The sequence below is a fragment of the Battus philenor genome, unplaced genomic scaffold, assembly GCF_028537555.1.
Source record: "Battus philenor isolate CCGP_79_NKW_IND1 unplaced genomic scaffold, ilBatPhil1.0.hap1 SCAF_29, whole genome shotgun sequence".
Taxonomy (NCBI): domain Eukaryota; kingdom Metazoa; phylum Arthropoda; class Insecta; order Lepidoptera; family Papilionidae; genus Battus; species Battus philenor.
The window spans coordinates 6,894,591-6,917,595 of NW_027181692.1; the positions used below are offsets into that span (position 1 = coordinate 6,894,591).

The 23,005-nt window shown below is 33.2% G+C and overlaps 1 protein-coding gene across 1 annotated transcript in view; it reads right to left on the minus strand.

The window, feature by feature from the left end:
• Positions 1 to 11,703: 11,703 nt before the first annotated feature.
• The window catches only part of LOC137926134 (uncharacterized), a 110,904-nt gene continuing 99,602 nt past the window's right edge, over positions 11,704 to 23,005 (minus strand). Inside the window, exons 4-5 of the mRNA XM_068769664.1 lie at positions 20,466 to 20,690; positions 11,704 to 12,010 (exon numbers count right to left, since the gene is read on the minus strand). Of these exons, the coding sequence (XP_068625765.1) occupies positions 11,704 to 12,010; positions 20,466 to 20,690 (532 nt within the window). The remainder of the gene's footprint in view (positions 12,011 to 20,465; positions 20,691 to 23,005) is intronic.

A 23,005-nucleotide genomic window follows, 5' to 3' on the forward strand; every position in this document is an offset into this window, starting at 1 on the left:
TATAAACCATAATCTTCGATCCCCTGTTTAGTAATGTTTTTACTTGTTCTGTCATTGTTTGACTATAAATCGTTAAATGTTCGTAGTGAGATAGTTATAAGGTAACAACTGTAACTAATTTTATATTTTTAAGTTTGTATTTTCTTACTGCCTTTTGTTACTGTTTATCTCCAATAAAGTAGAGTAAATAAATAAATAAATTCAGGTCAACCAGAGAGCAATGGAGAGGGCTATGCTCAGAGTTACGCTGTGAGGAAGGTGAAGATCCACAGGAGATCCAAGATTGACGATGTAGCTTGAGAAATTGCACGTCTATAGTGGCAGTTGGTGGCGCATATAGTAATATTACCAAGTGGCAACCACAAGCTGGTAAAAGCGATGATATACCACCCATTAATTGGATCGAAGTCATAGTTGCCTTGTTAAACCAGGTATCAATTATATCTCAATAGTGAAAGAAATAAGGCATTACCAGTGTGACCATCTATTTCTTGGTCTTAAATATAAAATTAAAAGTAGAGTGTCTCTGTGTTTGGCACTAATCGGTGTAACATTACTCCTGAAGATGCCCCAAGGAGGAGTGAAACACGTGTTGAGTGTAACGGTGGTAGTTGTGTTTCGCATTGTTTGCCGCATACGCATTTATCAGCGGGCTGGCGGGCGGTGCACTTTGTTGCACGACTACCACTGCATGTGCGGAAGTTGCTATATATTAGTCCTATTCTTACTTAGGATGGACTTCCGCAAAACGGCTGAATCAATTAGATATAAAAGTAAAGTATAAATCATATTTTATCATTCAAGAGTTTTCAGTTGAAATGTGTAGAACTTGGCTTGTTGTTACATTTACATGATTGATATTATAATGTACACATAAAATATTAAAGTTTATCTTAAAACAGCAACTGTTGAATATTTGGCCGAATCCGAGTCGATGGTATCTTATAATGTTAAAATAATCGAACATTCAAAATCGCATATAAATGTGTACTTAAATAAAGATATATTGAATTTAAATTCGCGGAGATGAATCTGGTATCACAAATACACTCCCGTTTAATATCACCGAATCACTTTGTAACAATTCGTAACAGATATCATTAATACAAAATATTTTTGAGTCATACATTAGTTAAAAACGTATAAAAGCAAACTGTATATATATATTTGTTTAGTAAGATCATGCAATTATTTTTATAACGCCATTAAATAAACCCGATGAAAGCGAAACTATTTATATTTCAACATCTTTTAAAAGTATTACAATGTAAATATATTGTACCGTACTTTGTATAGCTATGTTACTTCGAGAACTTCCTTCTTTTTACATATATATATATATATATATATATATATATATATATATATATATATGTAAATGTATATATATATATTTGAAATAGAATTTCTAGTGTATTATCTTTAATATGTGTTTTGTATTTGCATTGTAATATTGTATAACTTTTTTGACGAACCGAAATTAATAAACTAAATCGAAACGAAAATTAAAAATATAATTTACAAAATTTTTGGTAACTTTTTATATTTATTGCACGATATTTCACACCAGTGTTTCCCAATGCCCACGCCCAACAGGGAGGAAATTTATTGTTAAGTGACCAATTCGAAGGTGGACATGACCCAAGTTTATCACTTTCGTTTAAATATAAAAATAATGTATTTTACATAAAAGGCGTAAAAATTATAGCAAGGATTATGTGGAACATCACACAAAGAAGTTTGAGAAACACTGGATTAGATATACGAGAATGTACTGTTCGGTATTCTCTCTTAGCGTTTCTCATATACAGGATGATTGATTATAGGTGTGAAGGCTTTCAAGGGGTGAATGTGATTCTGAAAACGAATGAAGATCATCACCACTTTCATCTAGAATTAATGGTGAATCTTTCGTTAACTTTTTTCATCATCTGTACTTCTGTTTCGCAGAGATATGCTGGAAACAATACTAGAAGGGAAGTTATATATATCGATATATACATATATAATATACTTTTGTAGATCTAGTTATACAGGGTGATTGATTATATATGAAAAGTCTTTAAATTAGTAAATGTATAATTCGTTTGCTATAAACTAATGTATGGTAAACCCTATATAAGTATCAATGGTTTCAGAAATAATAATGTAATTACTACATATTAAAATTAATATTTATTTACTATCTATCTATGTATTGCTAGAAGTCATTAGCTTGCACTTCAATAGAAAATAAAATGTAATATATTTCAGAAGTCCTAATGATCAGTTTATACAGAGTGATTGTAAATAGGTATATTAAAACTCTTCGCTGATAGAAGTAATTATCTTCTTATCACTGCAAGGCATATGCCCCGAAGACTTCCAGAGAACTTGGCTATGTCGGTCTACCTAGTGAAGGTCCAGGCCGAGTCTACCTCATACAGGATGATTGTAAATAGGTATAACGATTAAAACTCTTCGCTGATAGAAGTAATTATCTTCTTATCACTGCAAGGCATATACCCCGAACACCACCAGCTTGGCTATGTCATCGGTCTACCTAGTGTGGGTCCAGGCCTCGTCTACCTCCTCGTGGTCAACACGTCAACCTTTCGGCTCCATGTTAGAGGTACTTTTGTATAGTATAATTAAAAAAATAATAAAAAAAAACCTTTCGGCTCCAACGACAATCTGTCGCACGAGCGATAACAAGAAATATACATAGACTCATTTAAAATTTTTATATCTATATCAAATCATCCTGTATATGTGTGATCAGTAAATAGTGTTTACACAAATGCATATTGTTTACTAATTATTATAAATTTGTAACTTTTACAATGAATCTCTAACAATCAAAGTAAATAGCTAATTACGGCTATACTAATCACGTGATATATAATCTGTGGGAAAGTTTGTCTTGCTGGCCGGCGATGAGTTTGAAAAAAAAAAAGAAGCAATAATTTGTAACGCGTTCGGTGTTTAAATTTAAGCGGGAACTTAATTGTTACAAGAGTTATTGGTGTGATTATATTTTATATCATATTAATTGTAATTTGCTGTCAATAATTTTTGATTTACATGTATATTTACATACATATATACGTAATTATATATCCATTTTTATTTTTCCGGGCCCCGCTTGTGGATCAATATTCTTACAGTGATCATTAAATATATTTATGATAATATTTTGTACATTTATAATAATTATAATAAATTCAAAAAAACAGGCGACGGCCATATTGTATTTACAAGGCGTGCAAATCTGTCTGTAGCAAAGTTTCGACTGCAAAATGTGTCTAATTCATTTGTAATATATATAAAAAGAATCAGATTTTTAATAAAATTCCGGAAAACATTATTGGATTACAATTTACAAAATTCAAAACGCATATTAAAAAGCTTATTATTCAATAAACAAATATGAATAAGGATGTATAATATTTTTTAAAATAAAATACTTGATTTAAAAAATATGAAGTATTAATCCGTATAAATAATGAAATAATAAAAGAAAATTATTTCAAAACTATATATTTCATCGTAAAACTTAAATTTAAGGATAATTTAAAATCTTATATGTAGTGTTTAAATGTATTTTTTATTTTTTTATGTCTACTTAATATATTTTTATAAAAGTAAATATATGAATTGTTATTCGAAATATAAATTGATAACGATATGCAGGATGATTTATTGCGATAGGCGAATAACTTCTATCAGTACAAAGTCTGTAAAAACAGATAGTAAACAATTATTAATTTTAATATGTAATCCGAATTTTTTAAGGCTTTTTTTACTATACTATCATTACATTATATATAATATCTGAAACCATTGATTTTCGGACCTACACACGAATAACCAATCACCCTATATATTTTTAAAAATAATTTTAACTAGATAATATTTCTTTAAAAATATTTACACAGTAAATATATATTAATGTTCGATATTTAAATATAATCACAAGAATTATTAAAAATAATAATAATTTTTTTTAGAGAACCGATGCCGGCAATGCTTTTGACACAAAAAAAAAACTTTTTTTTATTCTATGCTAATTATTGTTATTACCTTTCCAGAATTAAAAAAAAAACTTCTGTCACAATCGTTCGAAACTATTGCAGTTTTCACACACACACGAAACGAAAGTTTTCAGATACGAGAAATTAAAATTATAACTTTTAAACAATAAACACTATTTCACATATCAATCCCGTACACGTATTCCGCAAATGAAACGATTTTTGTCTTTATTTAAAATTAAAAAAACAACTTGTCAAACTAGTTCGTAATTTTGGCGGGAGGGAATCAGAAAGTGACATATGACAACGTCCACTTAATTCAGGCGCTCGGCCGATACTGAGGTTCATTCTTGCAGTGAAATGACCGGTGAGCGCCAACAACTTTAACCATACACTCGTTATGCACCTTATTTCATTAGGATAGAGTTCAATATTGCTTAGCATGGTACAATATAATTTTGTCTTACCGGTGAATACGTACAATTTTAACCATGCACTTTATATATATCTTATTCCAATGAAATAAGATTGAATATAGTAAGAATTATAAATATTTAAATTAGTATTAAAGATCAGACCACACGTTCCATAGGTTAATAATTCTATACAGATGCTCCGCACAGGTATTTCGTGAAGAAAAAAAAAATCGAATTTTTTTTTTTGACTTTTGCCCGATGTTCTTTTAGGTTCGCGCGACTGTTGCCCACAGTTCCCGCCAATTAGTGCGTTTGAATTTGGAATGCCGTTATCTGAACTTACGGAAATAGTGTATTAAAAAAGTTTTTAGTTGTGTTCCACGGATAAAACCCCGCGTATTCCCATGTGTTATGGCATCCTGTTGATATTTTGTAACTACATTAGTAGTTTATAGCCGAAGCAATACATACGAAAATTAATATTTATTTAATGGAACAAAGTCACTCTGTGTTTGGCACTAATCGGTGTAACATAGCTCCTGAAGATACCCCGTGGAAGGGTGGAACACGTGTTGAGTGGTTTGGCGGTGGCGGCGTTGTTTGCCGCATACGCATTTATCAGCGGGCTGGCGGGCGGTGCACTTTATTGCACGACTACGACTGCATGTGCGGAAGTAGCTATATATTAGTCCTTTTCTTACCTCTTTTAATGTTAACCTCAAGACATTTAACGGTCTGTAGCGCTTGAGCAGCGACTTGAAATAAAATAATGTACCAACTAATATATAATTGAGTAAAACTTCCAAATTTTACTGTTTATATGTATATATTTTTGCTGTAGTTACCCATAAGAGAAAACTGTATAAGATATATTGTAAATAATGGTAAAACGATGTCGTTCCCCGCAGCTGGGAGAAGAAAGATTCGTATCAAATCGCGGCAACCATCTCCCAGCTATCTAATAGATTTAGGCGTTACCTCGCGGAAGTCCATCCTAACTAAGAAAGGAATATATATATATATATATATATATGTGTAAAAATTGGAAAAGATTTTTGCTCGCAAATGAACAGTAATCCTTTAAGTTTTTGACCCTATAGCAAAACACCCTGTATATGTCCAGAATAACTGGTTATATGCCACCCTATGTAGACAGAGATACGTCTCACGTCTGCTACGGGGACAACGATGGGGTACAACAGACCTTCATGTGTAGAACACGGCTGCTGTCTCTCTCTCGCTCTTTCAAGAAAAATTTATTCTATTTTACAAAAGCAATAATTTCTTCCACTATATCTTAGAACACCAACTCTTTCTGTGGTGACAGTAATATTTTTTTTTATATGGCCCCCGCTATTGGGAGCCTCTCGTACCCCTATTTTGTTTGGGACAGGGACTTTATTTACAAATAATTTTTTCAGGGTTTCATCTTTATTCTACACTCACTTTCATTCTTCTCAATTTCTTTTATTCTTTCCTTTTATCCTTCGCAATATTTTGCAATTATTTTTTTGTTCTTTCATTCCTTCTTGCTTTCATCGCCTTTCTTTCCTCGTCTTTTTTACTCTTAGGTGGCTAGGTACAATTTTATTTCTAATCTTTATTTTATTCTTACATTTTCTATCCTTATCTTTTAATATGACAGTAATATATACAGCGTGTTCATTATAGATATAAAGGCTTTAAACGTGTGATTCTTTTCCTCATTTGCCATTAACTAAATGTAAGGAAGAGCAAACTTAAAAATTAAGTTTTGGGAATAAAAGTTGATTTCAAATTTCGAATTTGTTAACTATTTTTTTAATAAAATGTTTAAGAACTATTTACTAGACCTTTGATTATTTATCTGTGAATTCATTTATTTTTATTTCTTTGTGTCTTTATTCTTTCTTAAACATGTACGATTTAAATAAATTTTATGTATTTATTTATATTTAATTAATTTATTATAAGTATATATATATATATATATATATATATATATATATGCATATTACGTACAAATAAATACCTGTTACTTATACTTCAACTGTTTTCATACTATGGTAGTCTGTAAGAGATTGCCTTGTGTGATAAGACCGCCCATTGTACTTTTCTGTATATTATTGTAAAACTTATTAAATGCATCTTATCGTGTACAATAAAGAATATTAAATTCAATTAAAAAAAAACTGTTACTTACGGAGCAGATTAGAGTCAAAAATGAATTAAAAAAAATAGTTTTAGATCAATAAGAGTTGTATTAAAAATTACAATTTTTAATAATTAATTTTATTATTATCTTTATCTGTTGTATATACTGCCTTTGTATTTGTCACATCTACTTTTCGGCACCAACAGTCCACGGTAGAAAGAGATGTGTATATCTCACAGATATTTTTCGACGAAGGTATTTCTGATTTGAGATCTTAGTGAAGCATCTGTCTTTCTCTCTCTATTGCTCTCTGAATGAACTTGAGTGATCATATAAGGCATGTGTACACGACCACGTAAAAAATTCAAATTATGTATCACCGGCATATATGTCATATATGATCTGACGGGTGCAGAACATCTCTGCTTGCCTGGTCTTCATAGTTCGTTGTGTCATATAAATGCAATAAACATATATAGTAGAGTTTTAGGATGCCAATGCAATGCATAGATGTCTCCCATATATATTTATGAAAGGTATACCATAATCGACACCCTTGGCAGAGGGTTTAGCGATCGCATTCTCTTTCAACTCCTCAAGAAATCCTAGGAGACCTCTCATGTCGTCATATCAAGGCCACAGACACGCACTGGAAAGCATAGCTTTCCTCAACGATTTCTAAGCGCGATATACCATAAAAACACGAGTTGTGGTGTAGTCTAGCAAATCCAACTCCTCAAGAAATCCTAGCAGACCTCTCATTTCGTCATATCAAGGCCACAGACACGTACTGGAAAGCATAGCTTTCCTCAAAGATATCTAAGCGCGATATACCATAAAAACACGAGTTGTGGTATAGTCTAGCAAATCCATCTCCTCAAGAAATCCTAGCAGACCTCTCATGTCGTCATATCAAGGCCACAGACACTCACTGGAAAGCATAGACTTCCTCAAAGATATCCAAGCTGGATATACCTTAATCTAAACATTTGGCTTGTGTTGACAACCGCAGTGTGGTATTATAGTACGCAGAGAACCAAGTTGTCAATCCTCTTGAATCTTTTGAACAGTGACAATCCTATATAATTAATACACAAAGTTTGAATTAAATAAAATTGAACCAGGAATCGAATCCGTGACCTATGATCACAAGTAAGAAAAGGATGAACAGAGCAAAAGGGTAAGAAAGTAGAAATGTAGCATAAAAGATAGATAATAGACCGAAAGAGAAAGTAAAATATGGAAGAAAAGAGAGAAAATAAAAAATCATGTGAAAAATTAAATTGCAAATAAAGTCCCTGTCCCACCATAAATAGGGGTACGAGAGGCCCCCAATAGCGGGGGACACAAAAAAAAAGTAAGAAAAAGACCAATATTTAGCCACTTCCGCACATGCAGTGTAGTGCAATAAAGTGCACCGCCCGCCAGCTTGATAAATGCGTATGCGGCAAACAATGCGAATTACACAACCGCCGCCGTCAAATCACTCAACACGTGTTTCACTCCTCCACGGGGTGTCTTTAGGAGTTATGTTACGCCGATTAGTGCCAAACACAGAGTCCGATTAAATATCTATGATCACAAGCCATCATTCCTCTACCGGGGCATTTGATATGGTAACATATCTTAATTAGAACTAGATTGATTATTTTTAATACTCGGGCAAAAAGTACGTAGCATGTGTAAATGAGAAATTAAAAAAAAAAACAAACCATAACGTCCAAAGACAAACATTGCAAATCGACCCGCAGGCCGCTTTGTACAGCGGACAATCTGAAAGAGAATTAGCATTGCATGTTTTTTTTTTTAAATCTCAGATTACACCCCGATGCAAAGGCGAATGCGGAGCACAGATAACATAAATACGTGCATCGCCAGAGATTTTTTGAATCTGACATCTGTTAAAATTATTAACAAGTATTTTTTTTTAATATATTATTCAGGAAGTCTCATGTCATAAAACTGTATCCAGCCAGTCTTGGTTAGGAACGACAGTTGTGAACATAGGCGCCATCTAGGGAGAAATGCGTTACCACCCGAACATCGACAAGTCAAGCACTGAGGAAGTGTGTTTGAGTTTATATATTTACATTTATACAGTTTGTTTTTACGAATAGTGTAACAGTATTGTGGTTCGAAAATGAATGAAAATGTATTGATAATTAAGAAAGAGAAAGAGAATTGGAAAAGGAGAATGAATCAACTGTGTACACCAATACCTGTGCGTCGTTTCGTTTTGCGTTTTTTTCAAAGTTGCGTCGCTGCTTAATTAGTATTAATTTTCACTGTGCTATATTTTCGAGGTTGCGTTGTTTTGGGTCCAAGTCTTTTTTTCCAAAAGATGGCAACACTTTTGTTTCTAATAGCGCCATGCCATGCTAAACTCGGGGATTCCCTTTTTAACTAAAAATCAACGCAATTTTAATACAGTTTTATTTTCACTTTGTTTTGCTAATTTTGGAGTTCAGTTTCAATTAGGTAATGTATTGTAATGTAGTGAGTTGTGCTTTTTTTTTAAAGAGAATAATAAATTTATATAAATTTCAACGTGTTGTTTTTGGTTACAAAAAAGGTATACATTTTTCCAATTTATATATTGGCAGAGTTATATAATTTTTGTTTTTTAAATGTATACTTTGTTCAATTTCTTTTTAAAAAGTAGTATTTTCGTGACCCTGGAACCTATCTTCGATCTTTACATGGTTTGCTATAGAAAATCTTAATTCACTTTGCGGCGTTTCAATTTGCGTCGTGTTTTTTTGGAACGTTACCACGACGCAAAGTAAGGTATCAGTATACTTATCTGCTTTTATACAGTGTTGTATCTAGGATATATTTGATTGGTGGTGGACGATGTAAGCCGTTCTGGGTTTAACAGCTTCTTCGAATAAATCGAATAAATTATTGACTAATTGATATCTCGAGTGGTTATTTTTCGTAGTGTGTGTACTTTTTTCCAGAGAATTTTTAGCTGAATTGATGTCGCAGTTGGAAGTTTTAAAAAAAGTAAAATCAACTGCGTGAATTGGTTTACCACTAGATAGAGGAGATGGTTCAGATTAGCTGAACTCAGGTAAATGGAGAGAAAATAAATAATGCCCTCACGCGAAATAGTAAAATAAAAGCGAAAATAGAAATAATAAGGAAATCATCAAAAGTAGTAATAGTAAAAAAATGTACATAAAAATTGTATTAAATAGGCATGATATATAAACGATGTTATTGTTATAATAAGTAAGATATATGATTAATAAAAAATATGAAAAATTCTCAACTCTACACAATTCAATTCTACACGATTTTAAAATAAGGATGTACACCAGATTCCCCAAACTTTTTTGTGTCGTAGACCCCTTGCCATGTTTTTCCGTGTTGGGTAGACCCCCTACTTACCTGATATTGATTTCCTTTAAATTTCTAACTGTAGTAAAGTTGAGTGTTAAAAATTTAAAGTAAAAACACATGTTAAGTTATACATTTATTAATTGAATTTAAATTAAAACTACTCAAAATAAAATTTTGTATCTGTTATGTAAAATATACAGAAACGAATAAACGTATTTGTCCCACATTCGTATATAGAGTGACGACTTGAACAACTCAGGTTTTTACAAGTTCAAAATGTATTGCGACCACAAAGCGAATACCAACATCCTACAACTTACACAATTTTATAAACATATATAATAACTTTTTTACTCCATAGGTACTTTTATAAATAATGTAAATGTTTTGATATTATAAAATAGTATAATATAAGTAAATAGATACTATCAGTGTATGTGTTGAGATCCACTATCTTGGACCCCCATTTTCATTTCATGGACCCCAAATTTTTTTTCGCTGACGTAGACCCCTTGCAGGTTGTCATAGACCCCTAGGGGTCGATATAGACCACTTTGGGATTCACTGATATACACAAATAAAAATAAACAATTTTTTACACAAATTTTTGTTTTAACAGCATATACAGGGTTGATTATATATATAAAATCTTTAATGCAGAATTTATATTTCATTTGTTATCAACTATTATATGATACAACCTATTTAAAAATATATGGTTTCATATAATATATAACCTCATTAATAAATATTTAAAAAAAAAAACTTTTTCACTATGCAAATTAATACATATTAAAATTAATTATTATTAAGATTGTTTCAAAATGGTATTTAAAGTCTGACGTATTTTAACAAAAATAAATTATTATAATATATATTTAAATGATCATTTTTTATTAAATAAATAGGTGTAAAACGTAATAAAATTATTGCTGACATATAATCTTAATCAAACATCCTGTATATTATACAATCAGTAGCAAATCAAATTAATAAAGATATATAAACATATTAAAAAGTAAAAATTTTGATTGCATGTTATAATGTACATATTTTACGCTCTCTCCAAATTCAAATAACAGATCCACAGATAAAATAAGATTACTATATAATTAAAAAACGTTACACGAATCGATTTTATCGAGTTATTATAATGTATACGTGTCTATTAATTTTAGTGAGGGGCCGTTTCTAATGTAGTATCGTTTCCGCTAGTGATGTCAATGGGTTATCGATAATGTAATTTATTTGTATGATAATTAAGTTTAATGGCTGTCGGAATGTTTTAGCGGTATATATTTACATGCCAATTGGGAAAAACAACAATATATATTATATTTGACAAGAGATCACTCTACCTCTTATTTTTATGGCCCCCACTATTGGGAGGCCTCTCGTACTCCTAACTTTTTGGGATTAGGGACTATATTGTTCAATAATTTTTTTTTTCAGTCTTTCCTTTATTTATCACTCTCTTTCACGCGTCACAATATCTTTCATTCTTTACTTTTGTCCTTCACAATATCTTTCATTCTTTACTTTTGTCCTTCACAATATCTTTCGTTTTGCTCTTTTATACCTTCTTTCTTTCCTCGCCTTTCTTCCATCATCTTCTTACTCTAAGGTGGCTAGGTACATTTATATTTATTTTTATTCTATAATTTTATCTTACATTTAATTTATCTTTATTTACACGTTTATTTTACTTTCTTAATTCTTTATTACACGTTTCTTTTTCTATTTCTTATTATTAGTTAACAATTTATCTTGTGCAGAGTTTATTAAGTACATTATTCTATACAGATTCATTTCTTTCAACCGTATCACTCGCCACCCCACGAGCGAAAGATAGGAGTGATGGGCGAAGGTTGTCGTCGCCCATCATAACGGCGATGCTCTCTATGTCTATCTTTAGCTTTGTTTCAGTCTCTAGGGCACTGCGCATCCGTGCATGCGTGGGACAGTAGGCCACAAGGTGGGCCACGGTCTGGTCCACGCTCTGTTCGCAGTAGCACGAGGGGTCCTCCTTGAGCTTGAGCCTATGAAGGTACTCAGAGAACCCCCCGTGCCCCGTGAAGAGCTGGGCCAAGACCGCACCCACCCTGACCTTGCGGAGCACGCGATAAGACTGCGTAGCATTCGGGAAAAAGATCACTCTACCTCGGATGATCAGCGGTCGATTCCGAAACACATCATTCAAAGTAACTTAATTTTTGAACACTGAGTTTTTGACCTTTTTTACATATGAACCAGTGATGTGGTCGTTTACGATGGACCTTTTAAGATGGTCAGGATGGATGGATGGAGGATGGAAGGTCATCCAGAGAGATGATGAACTGAAAGTTGCAGTACGAGTAACATATTGCTAGTGCAACTGATGGTTTCTATTTCTGTTTTATATTTTCTATGTTCCGTGTGTTCATTTTATTTCACATCCTTGCACGGCACATACAGACATTACAATACAATACAAAATATACAGTAATAGATAACAATAATTAAATAAATGTATGATTTTTGTATAGTTTTTATATACCGTTAAAACTTTTACATATATAAATCATATTGAATATAAAATATATGATTAAAAACTTAATTTATATGTAACTGGCAATGCAAAAACATCGCGCGTTCGACTCATTTTTAAATATAGAACAAGATGTAAAAAGCCCGCCGACAGATAATATATCGCGGGCATTCCGCAATGTTATCGTAGCCGCGTTCTAAGAATGCAGTTTGAATTTAGAAAAAAAAATGTATAAATAACCGCCGAGAGTGGATCAAATAAACAAATTTGAAATTTGAATTTGGAACGAAAGAATAATATCGAACGCAGTTAACGAGAAAATGTTTCATACGCGTATTGTGATCAATACTTATATGAAATTAAATGCAGATGTGTACATTGGATATTTATTCTATATTAGAGAGAAATTTTTTTTACAACTTTGTTGCGATGCACGTATCTATTGGCTTCCTTCTACATTGATTTTTAAAGCAGTCTATCTAGTGCAGAGTTCCCCAAACTTTTTTGTGTCGTAGACCCCTTGCCATGTTTTCCCGTGTTGGGTAGACCCCCTACTTACCTGATATTGATTTCCTGTAAATTTCTAACTGTAGTGAAGTTTAGTGTTAAAAACTTAAAGTAAAAACACATGTTAATTTATACATTTATTAATTGAATTTAAATTAAAACTACTCAAAATAAAATTTTGTATTTTATGTAAAATATACGTAACATTAAATAAACATAAAATAAACTATAAATAAAATAACATAAGCAATAAGTCAATATTTTTAGTGAGAAGGATGAACCTGATGCTTTAATAATAAATTATCAACATTTGGCGTCAATTTTGTAAGGGTTAATCTTAAATCTCCTCGGCTAATGATGTCCAGTCTGTGAACCCCCATTTTCATTTCATGGACCCCCAAATTTTTTTTCGCTGACGTAGACCCCTTGCAGGTTGTGATAGACGCCAAGGGGTCGATATAGACCACTTGAGGAATCACTCGATTAGAGTTTTGTCGCGTTTAACACGGAAAAACATGGCGAGGGGTCTATGACACAAAAAAGTTTGGGGAACTCTGATCTAATCGATGTCATACTGCAGGTTCTTCGCGACCTTTTTTGCCAAAAACTAGCCTGATATCGTTCAACCACCGTATTTAATTTGACTCCATGTGACTTCTAGATATTCAACAAACTTAAAAGTCCAATGCCAATGCATTATAACACGATTGAGGAGGTGAATCAAAGGTTTCGAAGGCTATACCGGAAGACTATTACAAATGTGATTACTTCGAAGGTGATGAAAGTGATTTGGAATAATAAAATTGATGTGTTGTCTGTGTTTGTCACTAATCGGTGTAACATAACTCCTGAAGATGCCCCGTGGAGGGGTGAAACACGTGTTGAGTGATTTGACGGTGGCAGTTGTGTAGGCATTGTTTGCCGCATATGCATTTATCAGCGGGCTGGCGGGCGGTGCACTTTGTTGCACGACTACCACTGCATGTGCGGAAGTGGCTAAATATTGGTCCTTTTCTTACTTAGGATGGACTTCCGAAAAGTAACGCCTGATTCCATTAAATAATAAAAAAAAAAATTAAATTTCACAAACAAATTCATCTTACCTTTTGATCATAGTATCATATACGAAAATCATTGTTTTCAGAAATAATAAATAATGTAATTATACTATAATATAGAAACGGTTTTTCAAAATTCATATTACTATATATTAAAAATATTTATTGTTTACTATCTGCATCCGCAATTGGGCTGACGACGATTCAAATAGAAAAAAAATATATTCATGTAACATTTCAGAGTGATCACTGTGTAAATAGTAGTGGTACCCCATCGGTAGAGGAATATAACGATAGTAGGTCGCGGATTCGATTTCCGTTATATCTAATATATAAAATTCTCGTGTCACGGTGTTCGAACTTGAACTCCTCCGAAACGGCTTAACCGATTTTTACCAAATTTTATATGCGTATTCAGTATGTCTGAGAATCGGCTACTATCTATTTTCCATACCCCTAAGTGATAAGGGTGGTCCACCCTTAAATTTTATTTTTAAATTTTTAGACACTTTTTTTGGTTTTTATTTTATTATGATACAGCATACAAAAGTACATACAAACCTAAATTTTCACCCCTCTACGATTTTTAATTTTTTGCAAAACAACGTTTGCGGGATCAGCTAGTAATTTTATATAAATCACATTTTGTGCAATAATTATATAGAATTGCGACCGATCACAAACAAAGCATCCACGGACCCTTCCGCTATTTGAACTCAGCTCAGATGAAGGTGAAGCCTTAAGGCTACCAGCTCCTATATAAACAGAGAATAAGTAGTATCCTTTAAGTAGATACAATACAGCGATCGCCACCCGCCGTCCAAGCGTGGCGATTATGTTATATCACACAAAGATATCTTTAAAGTAGGCATATGTCTTGCAATTTGCGTCTATGTGTTAAAACTACGATTTTATATATGAGTTGATTGGAAATAGATATATAATTCCGTAAACAGTATATATAATCTTTGTAATAAAACCTCTTTAGCTGAACTATTTCTATCTGGCTGGTTTTGACAACATTAAAAAGTTTAAATAAAAAAAAGCATTTTTCTTTTTTTATTTCCAATGTCTAATAAAGTAATAAAATACACTTTAATTTTGAGGTTATAAAGATTTTATGTAGAATAAAATTTATTTAAGCGTGTTCAATATGAAAAATGTTAAAGATGTAGATCTATTTATCCAGTTACAGATAAAATCGACGACATTTTGGAAGTAGTGTATCAAATACGGTATGTCAATGTACAAAAGTGATTACTATGAAATATGTTACATTATTTTTTTCTTTTTTAAAGCGTGGCGATTATGTTATATCCCACAAAGATATCTTTAAAGCAGGCTTTAATATCTTGCAGTTTGCGTCTATGTGTTAAAATTACGATTTTATATAAGAGTTGGTTGGAAATAGATATACACCAATACCTCACTTTGCGTCGTGGTTGCGTTCCAAAAAAACACGACGCAATTTGAGACGCAAAGTGAATAAAGATTTTTTATAGCAAACCATGTAAAGATCGAAGATCGGTTCCAGGGTCACGAAAATACTACTTTTTAAAAAGAATATTGCACCAAGTAAATTTAAAAAATAAAAATAATGTAACTCTGCCAATAAATAAATTGGAATAATATTTACCTTTTTTGTAACCAGAAACCACAAATAAAAATTTATAATAAATATATTTTTAAACAAAAAAACTCTTTAAAAAAAGGACAACACACTATGTAATTGAAACTGAACTCTTAAATTAGCAAAACAAAGTGAAAATAAAACTTTTAAAATTGCGTTGATTTTCAGTTAGAAAGGGAATCCCCGAGTTTTGATGGCATGCTGCAATTAGAACAAAAGTGTTGCCATCTTTTAGAAAAAAAAAGAAAATTTAAAAAAAAAAAATTAAAGATTCGAACCCGAAACAACGCAACCTCGAAAATCTAACGACGCACAGTGAAAATTACTACTAATTAAGCAGCAAAACGAAACGACGCAAAGCGAGGTTTGGTGTATAATCTTCAAGGCTGACAAATGAGCTATACATTCACCATTTTAAAACTTGTTTCTAATCAGCCTGTATAATAAACAAGAATGGAAGGTATATTAGTAGTATTGTTGAATGAAATAAAAAAAATCATGTAGCAGACGTGATTACAAATCAACCCTTAACTTTATAATGTCTTCTATGTCTTGATTGCCATCGGTATATTTTTAAATACTGTCTACACATAGCTACCTCGACAAATCGGACTGATCTCTCTGAAACGATCCCAACAAGTACCTCTTAATGACCATAGCATATTAATAGAGACATTTCCCCGGCGTCGGGAGGTGATACAACGTTAAAAAAAAGGTATAAAATAAATGGTTGATGAATAAAATAAATAAAAAAATATTGTTAAAAAACGCTACCTACCTCCATGTCGTCGGAATAGATATGGACTTTATACACTGGACAGAGATAGAAGTGGAGTATTATTGTGTTTAATTTTTTTTAAATTTCGGACGAAGAGACTAGTGGATTTGGTTGAAATGACAACAGGCAGACAGCGCAGAACAGATGGTAGGTGGCGTTGAGGGGGTGACCCTCAAGATAAAGCAGTTAAACTTGAGGAGTGATCTGCTTCAAACTGGTCTTATTGGACATCTATTACGAAGATATAAGTCCAGCGGTGGACATCCTATGAAATAATGAAAGTATACTTTTGAAATGATTAGATGCGTAATTAGTCCTCGCTGTTTGTCAATAGATGGCGCTAGCGGTAAGTGTCGATTGATTTTGACAGACGCAAAACGTCACGCACCATGCTCGGACGTGTGGTAAATAAAACTCTCTAATGTGTTAGTGAATTTGTGATGACGTCATATATTTTTAGTTGTGTAAATAATTATGATTTTATGTAAATAATTTTTATCCATATATAAATATAAATAAATGTTTGTCTGTATGTCCTTTATAGAATCATAAACTATGCATTTAGTCATGTGATAATATTTAGCAAAGTTGTGCGCATGAGCCGAAACGAAGGTTTATAAGCCGGTATGACAAATTTTCGACAAATAGCGTCATAGTCGTTCCAATGAATTTCATATATCGCTGCGACAGTTCATGATGATTTAAATTAAAACAAAAATGGCGAACGAATGATAATGTTTCGAGTTGTATCAAAATTAAACTAAATAAATTTATTTCTTTAGGTAATTTCTTCGTGGATTAAGCCGTGGGCCACAGCTAGTATTTAGTAATTAGTACGATATCCGGCGATAAATATTGCACATCGATCTTTGGAAAGAGACATTCGGCTAATTTGACTTCGTAGCGCGTTATCTCTGTCGCACGACTGACAAAACGTCACATAGGTAGTGTGGGAAAGAGATATCGCTTTCCGAAGTTAGCCGATTGTCTCTTTCCAAAGGTCGTTGCGCAATACTTATCGCCGGATACTATAATACGAATTTTCAAAACGCTTTTTCTTATCATATTATCATAACGTTTTCTGAAATAATTAATTTTATATAAGTGTACAATACATAAATTGGTATATATTCAGCTATGCATTCACTCTTTTAAAAATACAACTGTACCTAATCATTCTGTATATGATACAGCCATGTAATAATTTCGTCATACTAAATATTGTGAAGTAAATATCAAATTTCAAATTCAATTAAAAAAATATAGATAAAACAAATTTTTATATAGTTGTAAATTTAATTATTATAAAGAATTTAAGTGACTACTCCACGCATTCGCTGTTCTAACGACAATTACAACAAAAAATCCGATGGTATCAAGCTCAGCTAATTGGTGGTCATAAATTATGGTCGCACGCACACCTCCACAAGGGAGGATGGTAGGGTTCCGAGGACGGTAAAGACTTTTGCAGCAGATCTATTAAAACAGTGGTGTCAAATTTAAAATCTGATTCGGTTCCTTGAAGTAGGTCGCTAAAATCATTATTCATATCAACTAATATTTTTATTTCGACCAGTACATTGCAATATAAATATAAAGTATTTTTTTACAAAATTAAAATGATAGTTTAGTTTACAAATACACCAATACTTTACGTCGTGGTTACGTTCCAAAAAAACACGACGCAAATTGAAACGCCGCGAAGTGAATTAAGATTTTCTTTAGCAAACCATGTAAAGATCGAAGATAGGTTCCAGGGTTACGAAAATACACCTTTTTTAAAAGAAAATTGAACAAAGTAAACATTTTAAAAATAAAATAATATAACTCTGCCAATAAATAAAATGGAATAATATTTACCTTTTTTGTAACCAGAAACAAAAAGTAAAAATTTATAAAAAATTATTATTTTCTTTTTAAAAAAGCACAACGCACTACGTAATTGAAACTGAACTCCAAAATTAGCAAAACAAAGTGAATAAAACTGTATTCAAATTGCGTTGATTTTTAGTTAGAAAGGGAATCCACGAGTTTTGATGGCATGGCGCAATTAGAAACAAAAGTGTTGCTATCTTTCGAAAAAAAAGAAAATTCCAAAACAAAAATTAAAGACTCGAACCCAAAACAACGCAACCTCGAAAATCTAATGACGCACAGTGAAAATTAGTACTAATTAAGCAGCGACGCCACTTTGAAAAAAACGCAAAACGAAACGACACAAAGCGAGGTATTGGTGTTGTATCAATAACTCCACTATTTGAGCTGTGTGTGGCTCCATTTCTTCTTGCCCACGTTTAGCGACCTGAACTATATGGTTTGTCCACCTAGTGGGAAATCTATACCCACCGCGTCTACTGGCTTATGGTAGCCAAATAAATAATAAATAAAGATAGATTTATATTAAATCTATTTGCATGAATTATTCCTAAATAATTCTATTTTAAAATTAAATGACGCCATTTTGATTTTCCGATGCAATACAGTTACGAAATCATCACTACAATAGACAATTTTGACAGTTCAGTGTTGCAAGTGAATCGATTTAAAAATTACTAACAATACTCGAACAGTCGCTTCAAATTGCTCTAACGACATCGGCGAAGCCTCAACTTGTTCTTCCCAATAGTTTAATGGCCTGAACAATTTGGCGCCAAAGTGTTGCAGCCACAGATACAAAATAATTCACGCTTTTAAACTTCGCTGCACGTTACAGCTTATTAAATCTTATATTCCCACAGATAAAAAATAAATGATGTTTTTTTTAAATTCTTTTATACAAATCAGGTTATACAAGCAATTGGTATCATTATAAATAAATGAAAGAAAAAAGGTAAGAACAAAAGAAATCGAGAAGAATGAAAGTGAGTGAAGAATAATGATAAAAATTTGAAAAAATTATTTGTAAACAAAGACCCTGATCCCAACAAATTAGGGGTACGAGAGGCCTCCAATAGCTGGGGCCACCAAAAAATAAAAAAATAAAATTGGTGTGTCCAAATACAGTACATATACCAAAAAGTCATTTTTTTTAAATTTCGTGGTTCGTGGTCGAGGTAATGATGGCGGTGATGACAGTCATCACTTGTACCCGAAATGGTAAATTTTATTAAAAACTAAAATCAAATTGGTACAAAAATCAAGAAGACATACCGTAGATAGCGTGGATGGTAGAAACAATGTTGATAGTTGAAACAGTATTGTTGACCGACTTTAGAAGCATTTGTCCACAAGTGGGCGTGGGGCTTAATTGACGATAAAAGTCATATTGAACTCCTTGCAATGTTAAAGATAAGAAAGAGGCATTGTTTGCCGCATGCGCATTTATCAGCGGGCTGGCGGGCGGTGCACTTTGTTGCACGACTACCACTGCATGTGCGGAAGTGGCTAAATATTGGTAATTTTCTTACTTAGGATGGACTTCCGCAAAATAACGCCTGATTCCATTAAATATACTTACAAGTGCAAAGGTCCCAAACGCACCCACATTTAAGAAGAGATCAAAGCTAACTTAGATGGTTTTTTATGTGACCTTTTACATAATTATACTTAAGCATTTGACTGCTAAGATATTCTTTCAAAAACGCACGAAAATTTGATTTCGGTAACTGTGTGTGTTTGTTTACGTTTGTGTTCATATTTGCGTTATTTGATTCTTTTAATTTAATTTTTTTATAATATAATTGAGTTTAAAAATAGAGCAATTAATAAATATGATTGCGGCATTAAAAATCTATGAAATATATTCTTCCCTTTGTAATACTAGAAGAAAAACATCCAACACTTTACATTGTCTTACATATAGGTTATAATCTGTAAAAAATCTTTAATAATACCAAAAACAAAACAATTTATATAAATTCTAGCATATATCTAAACTAGAAAATAATATTGAAAAACAATTATAAATATATATAATGATATATTTATCTATGGAAGAGAAATGAAACGTGGCAAAAAGTCATGTATTATAAGCTGTTATTTTTAGATATAGCTACCACAAAATAGCAGATGCTATTGTTAATTTCATACTGCTATATATGCTATTTTGTTCACGAACCTTTCGTCGCACCGACAGTGCATGAGTGTGTTGACTCGCCAGTTATATAGTCCAAACTTCTTCTCCATTCCACCTATCCAGAATGGGCAACGCAGGTCGTGTACACGGCAGCAGCGATCTGTTCTGGTGTAGCCGCCCAGCTGGGAGTAATGTGTGGCAGAGAATCCCTTGCCACACCATTTAGTACCCGGAACACGAAGTATCTCCATCGCGTCGCGTTTTTTTCTAATAAACGGTTTTTTTTTGTTTTAACACTAAACATTCGCTGGTTTTCGGCCAGTTATTCGCATCAATGCAATGACTTCTTTTTTTTAATTTATTTTTACGTGTGAGATTATTTATTTGACCTAACAATATGTGATTTTAAACATACATAATAACGTATTTTATAGTCGAGATAATAAATAAAAAAAATTGGAACCAAAATTGACAAATTTCTATTATCTATTACGTTTTAATTTTTAGGTGGTTAAAAATATATATACAGATTATAAATCCCTTCCAGCCTAATTGTAACACTACGTCTTTCTGTTTGTATTTGAAATATTTACATAAAAATAATTACGTTTTATTTATTTATTGTCGTTTTAAACACTACCTTCAGTGCCAGTCAAAAGGCTTTGTTATGGAAACGTATCAAGGTATTATCAATTCAAATAAAATAAAAAAAACTTAATGATATCGGAGGGTTAAAATAGGTTTGTAATGTTTTTTTTTTTTATATGGCCCCCGCTATTGGGAGCCTCTCGTACCCCTATCTTTGGTGGGACAGGGACTTTACGGGCGATTTATTTTTTCACATAGTTATTTATTATTTCCATTCTCTCCTTTCGTTCTTCACATATTCTTTCAATCTATTCTTTCATGCCACATTTCTGCTATCTTTCCCTTTTACTCTGTGACCTTTTATTCCTCCCTCATTACATGTTACATTTTATCTTTATTTCTTTTCGTTTACATTTTTAGGTTTGTAATGTTAGAACGTGAAGATGGACTAGATTATATTATTAGCTAAGGCTACAAGTTTAAGGATGCTCTCCATCCACGAGGCTCAGGGGGTAAAGTGCAAGGTCATAGTCCGTCAAACAAAAGACACCCTGGGACTGTATAACAATGTCCATCACGTCACACACGTGCGTATATTACACGGACGAGACTCAAGATGCGATCGCAAGATTCATCAACGTGAATACGGCAACCGCCGCCCAATCATTTAAATATTTATTTATTTAAATATCACCCATATATTTATAAATATACAGAGTTCACTTTCGAATTGCCCCTAATAATCAAATTGCTCCCTTTTGGGGCGTGGGTTCCCCCGTTTAGAAACACTGATCTAGTCGACATACACTGTTTGATAATTTACATTCAACACTGGAATCGGAGACCAATAATGCCTTTGGTAGCTGTCACTTGATACGCGTTTATTTCCGAGGATATCCGAAAGGATCTTGGCTAGATATCACAGATACAAGCTGAAGTTGGCAGGTTGAAATAGAAGTAGGCAGATTTGCGGCAGTCGGAGCTGGGGGATCCTGGTGGACGAGATCGGACAGGACCTTTCCTTGTCAGCAGTCGTGTCGGTGATGCTGGGCGGGTCATCGGCGTGGAGGGCGGTGGAGAGCCGTGGCGACCGAACGGGATCGGCAGAGGACAGATCCCGCTCAGAGACGACGCCGTCTGCGCAGGGACGCGTCTCGCGACGTCCCTCCGGTGAATGGTGCTCCCCTACCATAAACGGGGCCTTCGGAGTAGCGGGAGGTTTAGGGTGGGGGCCCTAAACTCCCACTAGCTTCGGCGACTCTGAAGCGTTCGATGGTTCGACGTGGTCTCGAACCATCGTGACAGCACCACGAGGGTTTCGGGGGTAGCGTTTCCACGCATACCCCGGGACGGACTATCGAAAATAGCACGGTGCGGGGGAAGACCGCGTGGCGATCTCTGACCGGGAGATACCGCGGTCCCCCGTATAGCGCAGAGGGCGATCACCGGGGGGGGAGTTAGTGGGTAGGAATCCCACATACCCCTGTCTCCCAGAGGCGGGGCATCATGAACGTCTGGAAGATTCCCCCCCACCCCCGAAACCAAAAAAAAGCAGTTGGCAGACTACACTTTTGTACTTGTCTCTAATTCCCCCCATAGTCGATTCGTAACACCCTGTATTCAGCGTATTCTGAAGACATTAACAATTTCGTATATCGACATTGTTGTCTCCTTAATTTTTGTAAAAATTTGATTACATTTTTTAATAAAATTTGCCTTTTCGGGTACATGTGATGATTGTCATCACCACCATTATCACTCCAACCATAGAATTCCCATTGCTGGGCACTGGTCTTTCTCATAGATTTATAAAAAGTTTATTGAAAGTATTTCTGCTATATGCTGACTTTAACATGGCCATATATGTCTATTAGATTCTAGTGATCACTTATATCACAGTGTAATTGATACTAATTGTATAATTATATATAAATACTAGCTGATCCCGCAAACTTAGTTTTGCAAAAAAAAATTGATATTTAAATTTACAAATA